Raw genomic sequence first — 12,118 nt, 5'->3', positions numbered from 1 at the left:
AACTTAGCAATACTCTCCTAGAGTCACATTTTTGGTTCATGCATGTTTCATGAAAGAAATTCAATTAAACATAAAGAAGTTGTAATCAGATTAAAATAATAATAAAACATAAAGCAATTGAGGCCAGACTAAAAGTAGTACAAAGTTACTCGAAACAAATTTGCCTGGTGGACAAAAATTGGTTAAACCCTGGATAGAAATCCTTTTTCCATACAGGGCCATTCACTGCCAACTTTTGCAGTACTGTCAACAGTCACCTTTAGATGGCAAGGATATGGACAGGTTTTTTGAACAAGCTGCCCCAAGAAAAGGAGTGTGGCACTCCAGAAATCCCCACATTCTAATCCTGGGTCAGGATTAGAATCCCCTTCAGCTCTTGAGAAAATCACTGTTCTGTAATCATTTTTTCCATCACCTTTCACATAGCTATCATTTACTCATCTTAAAGAAATGTGTGCAGCTCTATATAAAAATGCTACTCTGCATTCCTAACAGCAGAAATCATACACAACTCTTAATTTGTGCAATGCCCTACACAACAGGCCTCCTAGGTTGAACATCAGGGCCTCTGTGTTCAATATGTAAATCACCGCCAGTCTGTAAATATGTTAGGACCTATGTAAAAACAGCATGGAAAGGTACAGCTTCACTTTCTGAGGGGCTAGGTAGGCTATGACAGCTTGATCAATTACATCTGGAACTTTAAGAAAATGATGCATTCTAACATGTGGCTGTAAGCATCTTTTTTTTTTAAACATAGAGTAGTATCTTTCTTTAGAAAACCCAGACCAACTTATATGAATATGAAGACTAAGAGTGGTCTCCTATTCAGGCACTGACCAGATCCACCACCCCTTAGGTTCTACAAAACTTCAGCATCCTGCAGCTCAAAACCATTTGCTAGAATTCAGTTGTTTTTTTAAAAAGAGAATTCTTTATTCTATATATGGAGCAAGGAAAAACTGTAATCAAATCTATATTTGTTGTAGAAAAAATCCAAAGCCTTCTATTTTATGTATTTTTTTTCTTTTCTTTTTTTCAATAAAATCTTAAAATATGAAATGTTTCAGATGTTCCCCACAAATTGCCAGGCAAAGATCATCACAAACATTTTACAGTTAGCTTTTAAAGGCACTTGATAAATATTTACTTCTAGCTCTTTGATGTAAAATACAACACCAGTTTATCCTTATTCTTTGCTAGTACTATCACCTCAGAAGTGGGAAAAAGCAAAGCACATGTTTTGTGTTATGGAAACTGCTAAGATTAAACAGAAAGTCTTGCTTGCTAACAGAACAATTCTAAGTTGAATTATACTGTTCTAAGGAGAATGACTTTCAGTGGGCTTAGAAGGTGCAACACTGTTTAGCAGGGGTGGCCAACGGTAGCTGTCCAGATGTTTTTTGCCTATAACTCCCATCAGCCCCAGCCAGCATGGCCAATAGCTGGGGTTGATGGGAGCTGTAGGCAAAAAAACATCTGGATAGCTACCGTTGGCCACCCCTGCTGTTTAGGATTGTACCGTATGATGCAAGTCTATGTCTGTAATTAATGGAAAACTCAGCAAGGCAGATATCCTCATAATGCAGTGGCGGCTAGAGAACCATCTTCATTTTTGACTAGGAAAAAGCAGCATTTTAAACTATTCTTATAGGTATTATCAAAAACCTGCTAGGCTCAAACCTTTTGCCACCTGGATTTTCTACTTCATAGCGGGGCTTCTGGTCATAAGTTGCCCTGTACAGCTCAATGAAGAGAATATTTAAAAGGCAGAGATTTTTTTTTAAAACTTTTCTAAATGTAGATGACAACTGAATTCTACATCCTCCAAAAAAACCCTGTGTTCTAAGTATTTAAGTGTATCTTTCTAAAAGGGCTTCTTTTGTCAGCCATGCAAGCCCAACCCCTTTCAACAGACCTTTTCCTCTAAAGCAGCCCAGCATTGCTTGTACAGCTACTTTTGAAGGCTTTGGGGGCTGAGAGTACAGACAGTGCCTTATCCATACACCCCTGCCCTCCAGGAATTCTCAGACCTTGACAGAAGTTCTGTCATTTAAAAAGCAGTGTTGCTCCTGGCAACTGCTGCTTTCTCTTATGGTTCCTTTTGCTGTTTCAAATACAGCTCATTTCCAATGGACTTTCCCTCTGGAGGTTACTTTCAGGGAAAGCAGAAATGTTCCTTCACCTTCAGTGCTTCCCATGCCACATTCTCTTCTATCAGAGCAAGAAGATGGTGATCTGGAAGTGCTAATTTCTGGGGAAACTGCTTCGCCACTGGACTTAGGAAAATGAGATTCCACAGCAACTTAAGGCTTTAGCCCAGGCCCGTAGATACTAGGGGGCCTGTGGGGGCACAGCCCCCTGACTGCTAAGCAGGGCCCCCTGACTTGGGGCCCCTAAACAGCCTCCAGTGCCTCGGCTGCATCCTTCTCCATTCTGCCATCGTCATACTGCTTCTGCTTGCCTAGGGGACATGATCATACAGTTGCTTCTGCTTGCTTAGAGCCTGGAAGAATTCTCTGACCCCTCAGCAAGCAGAAACAACGGGGCACTTTCGGAGCCCAGGACTGAAAGTTAAGCTCCACCTTGCTTCTGCTTGCTTAGGAGCTAGAAGAATCCTCTGACCCCTCCAGCAAGCAGAAACAACGGAGCACTTTCAGCACCCAGGACTGAAAGTAAAGCTCCCTGTTGCTTAGGGTCTGGAAGAAATCTCTGACCCCTCAGCAAGCAGAAACAACGGGGCACTTTCGGAGCCCACAACTGAAAGTTAAGCTCCATGTTGCTTCTGCTTGCTTAGGGGCTGGAAGAAATCTCTGACTCCTCAGCAAGCAGAAACAACAGAGCACTTTCAGCACCCAGGACTGAAAGTTAAGCTCCCTGTTGCTTCTGCTTGCTTAGGGGCTGGAAGAAATCTCTGACCCCTCAGCAAGCAGAAACAATGGAGCACTTTCAATGCCCAGGACTGAAAGTTAAGCTCCGTGTTGCTTCTGCTTGCTTAGGGGCTGGAAGAAATCTCTGACCCACGCCCCCCAGCAAGCAGAAACAACAGGGCACTTTCAGCGCCCAGGACTGAAAGTTAAGCTCTACGTTGGGCTGATGTTGGGCTAGAGGGCACCTGCAAGAAGAGGCTGTTCTGGCCCTCAACTGGGGCAGTGGGGGTACGGGGTGGATGGCTCCATTGCAGACAGGGCAGGGTAAGGTAGGCTGGTGCACACAAGTGGAGGTCCCAGCTGCAGTCCGGGGCTGGGGATCAGTGGAGAGGTGATGTTCACCTGCAGGGATTTTCTGGCCTGGTCTTGATGGCCACCCGAGTGAGGGTGGGAGCTGTGCCTGGGCAGCCTTGGCTCACCCTCCAACAGGAAGAAATCTGAATTGGAGGTCTTCTAGCCCCAGAAGTCAGTTGCAACTTGGTGGCACCTTCCACTCCCCCCTTGTCCCGCCGAGCTTGCCTAGCTGGATCATGCTACAGGTAAGGGCAGGAGACCGTGTGGCATGTATCTAAACCTCTGAGTGGCTCCCCAGCAGAGCTGCTGGAAGAGGGGTGGAAAGGGATCACCTTGGGGCAGCTGTGGGGAGGGGGGAGGCTGTATGGCAGCGAGCTGGCAGCTTTCCTCCTCAGCGGTGGTAGAAGAGAAGGCCATGGAAGTTGGGGCCACTATGTGCTCCCTGAAAAAAATCAGGGCCCCCCAATTCTTCAAATCCTGGCTACGGGACTGCTTTAGCCTGATCACCCTGTTCTGGATACACTTGTACATATACTCATCATGATGAAATAACTGCCCACAAATACAATACCACATGAATTATAAATATTAGATATTGAGGAAAAAGTTATGCCCTTCATTTGTTGCCATTGCTGACTTTTATGCAGTTAACAAAGCACATTACATTTTCTGTCATGGATGAGTGACTTCAAACTGGTATAGGCTATGAAGATGTGCCTTCATGGATCATGATTCCAAAGTCACCATTACAATCAAAAATCAAATGAAAAGAAGAAATGCAATGCAACTGTTCCAATCCAGACAAGTCACCATCCCTCAACCTAGTCTCCCCCACAGATGTGCTTGTAGGGCATAATGGGCATGCTGTCTTGAGCTTCTTGAAACGGGCAGGATGCAAATATGATAAATAAATACATGCCAGAGATGAGAGTGAACATTTACAAAATTATTTCACTGCAATCATTTTAATTTTGTCTACCCTTTTAAAAAAATCCTGCAAACTCAAGAAAACACATAGAACTTGCAAAAAGCAGCCAAGAATTATAGATAAAAATATACATTCCTTTGGCACTCCTAAATTACCCCTAGTTTTAAAGGATAGCCATTTGGCCTGCAGTAGAACAGCCTAGTAGCAGCTTAAAGGTAAAGGTGTGTAAGCACCACTAGTTTCTGACTCTGGGGTGACGTTGCATCATGACATTTCCACGGCAGACTTTTTACAGGTTGGTTTGCCATTGCCTTCCCTAGTCATCTACACTTTCCACAGAAGGATGGAAGGTTGAGTCAACTTTGTGCCGGCTACCTGAACCCAGCTTCCACCGAGATTGAACTCAGGTTGTGAGCAGAGAGCTTGGACTGCAGTACTGCAGCTTTACCAATCTGCGCCATGGGGCTTACAGACTAATAAATATAAGTTTTCAAGAGTCAAAGCTCTCTTTGTCTCTAAGATGATACTGGACTCAAATCTAGCTGTTCTAAACTACCTGTATATTCAAGCAAGATTTGCTATTCCTGAATGTATACTACTGGAAAATTGACTATACATTATGAAAAGGGCCAGATCAAGAGAGAGAGAAGCACCGGATTCAGAAATATATACTATATTATAAACAGCTTCTTTTAAAATTGGACTTGTTGCTGATTTTGAGATAAAGCTGTTGTTCTTCCAACAACAGCCTTCAAGTTGAGAACATGAGCTGACTCTCAAACCTGCTGACTCTTAAAGGCACTTCTCCTATAATCGGAAACTGGATGGATGCAAGTGCAATCTGACTGAGACATCTGTCACCCCACGGATCGCCTGAGCTGATTCAGCTGTAATTGGAAGCAATCTGCTATCCAGTGGCACCCCTTTTTCTTTAGGAGTTGTTCAAGGGCCACCAAGAGACCGAATAACCATCACCCTTTTAGTCTGGCCTCAGGTTCTGCAATAAATAACAAGCAACAGGATGAGCAGTGTAAAAATAATAATTATACAGAGTTTATAAAATGTTTCCATCTCTGAAGAATGAGAAAGAAAATTTACCATGTAACCGTAAAGGGAGAAATCAAAAGCAGACGATTCTCCTGGGTGTGGCCAGAACACAGAAATTAAGAAAAAATAAAAATAAAAAAACCCAAAAACTAAAAATCAAAGGAAATTAAAACAGAGCCCCCTGAAATCCATGCATTGTTAACCCTTGATTTCCCCCTCCCCAGTTGTGTTTAGAACATTCACCTCAGAAGCAGCATCTTTATCTTATGGTGCTGGAAGTGACTTTCCATAATTTCAGTTTTTTTAAAAATATATCTATATATACACACAGACACACTTTAAAGACTCAATCAACATTCAGAAGCCTGCATTGACTAAAAAAACCCCCCAGGATTTGGGTTACCTGCCTCAAAAGCATATGTGCATCTTTTGCCATCCTTCATATTCCATTTGAGATGAGTGATAGGAACTATTTCGAGGTGTACATATGGGGGGGATGGGACATAATGTTAAAGTGAGCATTTAAAGGAAGTGGAATCCTCATTTAAGAGTATACTGCATGGACCAAATTCAACAAGGTATTATTGTTCTGCCTTTTTTCCACAGAACTCAAGACAACATATATGGGATTTATCCCCATATCCCATCCAGATTGGCCAGACCAGGAGCTGCTTAGCTTCTTAGAATAACAGTTGGAAGGGACCTCCAGGGTCATCTAGTCTAACCCTTTGCACAATGCAGGAAACTCTCAAATACCTCCCGCACCCCTAGAGACCCCTGTTCCACGTCTAGAAGATTGCAAAAAACCTCTACGGTCCCTGGCCAAACTGGCCGGGATAAAAAGTGGAAACCAGTAATTCCCTGGGTGTGTAAGAAAGGGCCACAAGAACTAAGTACTGATGCAACCCTTCCTGCCCTCCCTCTTGTGATCTGCTGCCTAAGTTCGCAAAACTTAAGTTCAGCATTGCTATCAGATAGCTAATGAGCCTCTGCTTAAAAACCTCCAAAGAAGGAGAGCCCATCACCTCTCAAGGAAGCCTGTTTCCCTGAGGAACCGCTCTGTCAGGAGGGTTCTTCCTAACATTTAGTCGAAAAACCTTCTGATTTAATTTCAACCCCGTTGATTCTGGTCTGCCCTTCAAGGTTCCTTTGTCATGTTAAGAACAATGAAAAAGGTTATAAATTATAGTTTAACAAAGATAATTTCACTTTGAATGAAGATAACTCAGGAAGAGTTCAAAAATGTATAAAAGTATTTCTGCTATTTGAAGTGAGTTCAGAGCTTTAAAATATTTGATATAAATCAAATAAAATAAATAAACTGTTTTAATCACTGCATATCTATTTTATTACTGAATGTGTAATTTTAATACTTATTAATTTAATTGTTTGTGGGTTTTTATGTTGTGAGCCGCCCTGAGCCTGCTTCGGCGGGTAGGGCGGGATATAAATCAAATAAAATAAATAAATAAAATCTATACCAGAGAAATACAGGGCATTCTTTTAGGGTTACACTGAACAAGCTAGAATGCAATGTAAAAGAGGTGTAAACCAATCAGCAGCTCTTTCGTTTGCTTACCACAGACTGGAAAATGAGGACAAATTTATTGTATTTTAAGATTAACATATATATTAATATGCCTATGGCTTACATGTTACATTGGCTGGCTACATCAGTCCGTGACTATTCAGGACCAGTTCAAACCTGATTATAATCAAATTTGTCATATACCAAGCATATTTTCAGTTTGGTACAATTTATACAAAAAAGAACTCCATTGTGTGTAAAGATCTTCCCCCAAATCATGAACACTACAAAGTGTATGCTTTTTAGGTGCTAAGATTGGCTTCTGTATTTGTAATATACTCTTTCAGCAATACACAGCACAGGAAACAGCCAAATTACCAAGAAAATTCTCCAAAGTCATGCTGTTTACTCTATGTATAGCTGCTGTGGAGGTGCAAGCCTCACTGAGCAATGCCAACCTATATCTCGATTGGGCCAGGAAACAATATTATCAACATATTTCTTCCCTTTAGAACAAATATTGGTGAGCTATATAGTGAATGCCCCAATCTAGATAGCCAGCTCTAGCCTAATCTTGTCAGATCTTGAAAGCTAATCAGGGTTGCTCCTGGCTAGTATTTGGAAGGAGACCACCAAAGAAGAACCAGGATTGTGATGCAGAGGTAGGCATGGCAAACAACAACTAAACATCTCTTGCCTTGTAAACCCCATGGAGTCACAATAAGTCAGTACGACTTTATGGGGGAAGAATAGTGAATGGTTCAAATAATTACCTCCTTGGTTCAGGTAGGCCCTACTGTGGCAAACTCTTAGTGCCCCTAATCTGAATGAATTTGTATTCATAAAAACCTTAGAGTAAATGGAAGATGCTCAAGCTAGTTTCCATGGAATCAAACTACTCCATTTTGGGGCAAATTAAGTAACTCCATGGGGAAACTGGAAGAACCCTGCAGCTTAAAACCCTTTTGCTTTCATTAGGTGTTCTACCAGGAACACTGCCAGCAGAAGACTAACAAGTACATATGAAAATTATCTAGTGCATAAGAAAGCACTCTGTACCAAACAGAAAGGAGACTTGTAATAAATAGTTGCAAACTATAATTCATTCTTACATCTCATCCAATTCATCCAGCACACAATAGTTTCTCTTCCTAGTTTTCTACGGAAATTACACACTCCCCCCCTTTTTCTAAGTTGTGGTGCTCTTATGAAGTATCAACATTTTAAAATGCTGCAAACACGCAAAAAGCACACTGCCACTTATTTCTCCCCTGTAGTTTCAATTATCATCTCATCTCAGATGGCGCAATGGGTTAAGATGCAAATATTTTCAGGAATGCCCACATTTCCCAACATGGGAAAAGAATTATGACAGAGGACCTTTGCAAGTTACGAAGTAAAAAGATCTGCTCAGTCCACAGGGCAGCTTTCCAAATATCTGAAGGGGGGGGGGGATCCAGGTCAATTTGTTTTACATGTTCACCTTTTAAACATTCATTTATCAAATACATATCCAAGAATACACCCTTTAGAAACCCAGGGAGGGAAGGGGTAATATTGAGAACACAGCACAAGGCAGGCAGCGGGAGCATCTGCTTTCCGATTCCCAAGAGAGAGGAGAAAAGAGGTTCCATATCGTTAGGTTAGAACAGAAACCACAAGGTAGGAGAAAGGCATTCAAGTTTTGGCATACTCTTTTGCAAAAGAAAGGGGGGGATGACAAGTGAGGGGGTCCTTAAAAGATTTCTGCTTCTTCACTGGGATGGTTAAGCTATAGTTTTACGAAGAACTGCAAATCCCAGATGCCCTGCTTATAAGTCAATGACACAACCTACAGAATTTTGGGGTGTGTTTTGAGTCCCATTTATATTGTCTACCACCTCTGAAACAGTAAGTCTCAGTTTTGAAGCTACTGATAAAACTGCTGTGAATTTGACAGGTGGAAGCCACTAGTACCTGGTGAACAACTATATGGACAAAATATTTGCTAAATGAAACAAGTAGGGTAAATGCCTGTAACATAATTAACAGAAAATAGTTCTTGTTTTAACTGAAAACCAGAAGCCTTAAGCTTATTTAGTTGCAGGGTTAGGTATTTATAGTCAGTATTTTGCAATTTATGGAAGATTCTAAACAAAGGGTTAGGTGTGCTTATGTGTAAAATGATGGAGGCAGGTGCATGATGTGAAGGACCAAAAGTATATAATCACAATGACTTGAATAAAACGCATTATTGTTTCTGGCAGGCTTGTTACTTTTGCATCCTTTCTGCACACTCTAAAGAGAAGGGACTGAATACATGTTTCCCCAAGACTAGCAGCAATAACTGCAGCAAATCTAATTCACATAAAGTGATGGTTGGCCCATTAATACCAAACCTAAGTGCAGGAAAGAAAAGTGTTTAGTGGCTTGCTTCTGATAAGTTGTAAATGAGAGACACTCAATTTGAAGAGGGTTGTGTAACTCTGATGGCCTGCTTGCAGGACTCTGTTCGGGCTGCTACTCTCCCCAGTAGCCTTTCATGTGAGCTGTCGGCTTTGTCTCACACAGCACCTACAACTGGCTGAAAGAAGGTAGTCAAGCACAGCGTCTGTTGTGTTGTGCAGCCCACTGCTATTCTGCTGCTCTCTATAAGCAGAGCCTTTTCAGTACAGGCAGAATTGTATTTATTTCCTATCACAATTTCATAAACTAAATTAGAGTGGCTCATTTGTCCCAAAAGGATATAAAGAACAAAGCAAAAGCAACACAAAAAAGAGAGCCCATTTCAGAATTTATTAAAGATACACTGTAGGCAATTTTGCATAGGGAATGACACTTTTTCTGGTTTTCAGATAACACAAACAGAGGAATTTCAACATGCTAAATATGGACAGGAACTTAAACCTGAAGATAAAAATCCAACAGGGGTTCTACTATGCAGGGATACAAACCTCAAGACAGTGACGAGAGGGGTTAAAAATAAAGTACTAGCCAAGTTGCACTTTTAAACTGTCATGTGATGGGGTGGGGGAGACAGATGTTCATTTTTAATTAAAAGTGGAAAACTTAGCATTGATTAAGTCAAGCATAGTATAGACATGCACTGTGCAAGCTTCCCCCACAGAGCTCTGCCAATGCACCTTGCTCCTGACCTGCAACACTCCCTGCTATTCCAGTGCTGGACCTACTGGGCAGAGAGAGAATCATATCAATTCTTCAGTGAAGGGACATTGATTTTGTGATGAGAACCAGTTAGGAAATATCACTCAAAATCGCTGCACTTGTGACCCTACCGTCTGAAATCTTTCTCGAGAATCTGATTAGCATTAACCCTCAACAAAACTATCTTTCTATCACATCAGGAGCAGCTACCCAAAGCTGTTCTAGAAATTTGGAAGGTTATACAGATAACTTCTGAAAGATCAATGTTTTGTCAATTCTGAAAAGTCCATTATGCTATCAAAGGGTTGAACAACTTTCTTTTACCCAAGATATCCTGTGAAACCTCTTATTTCCCACTCAATATATTTTCGAGGTTTGTTAATGGGGAAAAGAACACTTTAAGAGTCAAGTTTTCCCAAACGCTACTCCAAAATATGGAGGAAAAAACCCTAATGGCTTCAGTAACTCCATTCTTAAATGATCCTGAACTTTTGGGATCCTGATCTTTCAAAGGAAAAAATATGGGAGTATTACAGCAGACAGGTATTGGCTACAGTCAACACCTGTAATTATAGGGAAAGGCAACACAAACTCCTTAAATAACTTTGCCATATGTTGCCTGATTCCAGGTCTTTCTGGAAAATATGTTCTCTGGACAGCAAGCTGCCTTATCCCATGAAATGGAAGGGGGAGGGGAGTGAGAACTGGGAACAGAAATAAAAAACTTACCTTAGAGCCGCGTTCATTAAAGATTATCTCTACATCAAGAATTTTGCCAAATTGCTGTAAAGACAAAAAAGAAAAATATTACCCCTAGTATTTTCATTTGTCCTTTTAAAATTTGTAAGTCATTGGTTTTAAACAATTCAGAACATATTAATAAAGCAGCTAAAATTCCCAAGCTGTAAAAGAAACCAACATTCTGAACAACGGATTCAGAATGTGGATCACAAAAATCCAGGGGCTATACACAGACAGAAGTGTTTCTGCAAAACTGGTGGGCCCCCGCATTTGTTTGGGGGAATGGGGACAGAAAGGAGGCAAGGAAACTGGGACAGGAGGGGAAGTGGCAGATAGGTCCTGGCTGTTTAGGAAGAGCACAACTACTTCATGTAATATGTCTATGGCTGGATCAGCCATATTTTCAGGCAACGGTACCTCTATCATGTCAGCATTAAGCTTAAGTTTATTCAACCCATCTAATTACTGATGACAGATACTGATCTAGAATTTAAACCACTTTCCTAGGATGTGATGGAGAAGAGACAGTGACACCTACATATTGATGACCCAGACCCCATCCAGTGGCTTCCTATGAACTGTAAATAGCCTGAAAAACAAGAATGAACTTGGTGGGACTCCATATAAGACAATGCAGTGGAACAGCAGCTCTCTAGTGCTGAATTTAAAATTTCCAAAATCAATCAGAGCATGTCATGAAACCAATCAACTAAAGTGGTTCAGAAGGATACCATGACCAAGGTATTGAAAGCAAAATAAGTAACATGGATGCACTCCCTTGTCCATCTCCTAATGAAGATAATATATTAAAAGACCCAGGCAGTTCAGACTGAAGTCAGACTGAACAGAAAAAATCACACAGAAATATCAGGAACTGTGCTGCCGCTCATACATCTTGGTCAAAAACATAGAATTAGTGATCAGCTGAATTTGTCAAAGTTGGTGGGATCATTAGCCCCCTGCTCCCAGGAGTTGCTTCAACTATTGTCTTTAAGGTTAAAAACACCATCCCTCCTCTCAAAAGGCATTTATAACCTCTCCTAACCAATAGAACCCCACCCCCAACTTCTTGACAGATTGAATTAATTAGTAATGCCAAGATTTTAGTGCACAAACAATAGGCATGACTCTAAAGTTATAAGCTGGTACAAACTAAAATGTATTCAACAAAAGAGAAGATTAGGAAGTCCAAGGGACGGCCAGACATATGGCTGTAAAAAAATCATTTATAGAGATTCTAACAGATAACATCTGTACTAGTAAATTACTGTGCCACTTGGTAACTGAGGGTTCCTTCATCTTCTGTGGACGAAGATGTAACAGGTATAGTCATCACTGAGAAAAACTCTGCTGGGTGGCATAACTGCCAATGCAATTGTAAGAGAAAATGTGTTCTTTTTCATGTTATTCCCAACACAGTATAACTCCTAAATTCAGCACCATCCCATGTTCATGAAGATTTGTTGCAAATCTTATACTACTGCTACATAGCCACTGTTCCTGACA

The 12,118-nt window shown here is 41.1% G+C and overlaps 1 protein-coding gene across 17 annotated transcripts in view; it reads right to left on the bottom strand.

Annotated features, from left to right (window-relative positions):
- RBFOX2 (RNA binding fox-1 homolog 2) overlaps nucleotides 1-12,118 on the bottom strand; it is a 268,012-nt gene that overhangs the window by 36,016 nt on the left and 219,878 nt on the right. For all 17 annotated transcript variants that reach the window (XR_009555753.1, XM_060245527.1, XM_060245531.1 and 14 more), the window contains one exon: nucleotides 10,601-10,654. Coding sequence is in view for 16 of the 17 variants with exons in the window: in XM_060245527.1 (XP_060101510.1) it covers nucleotides 10,601-10,654 (54 nt within the window). In the remaining variant the exon portion in view is untranslated. The remainder of the gene's footprint in view (nucleotides 1-10,600; nucleotides 10,655-12,118) is intronic.

Source organism: Heteronotia binoei, chromosome 8 (genome assembly GCF_032191835.1).
Source record: "Heteronotia binoei isolate CCM8104 ecotype False Entrance Well chromosome 8, APGP_CSIRO_Hbin_v1, whole genome shotgun sequence".
Classification (NCBI taxonomy): Eukaryota; Metazoa; Chordata; class Lepidosauria; order Squamata; family Gekkonidae; genus Heteronotia; species Heteronotia binoei.
Note: the sequence above shows the minus strand (reverse complement) of the source record. Positions and strands in the feature narration are given on the sequence as shown.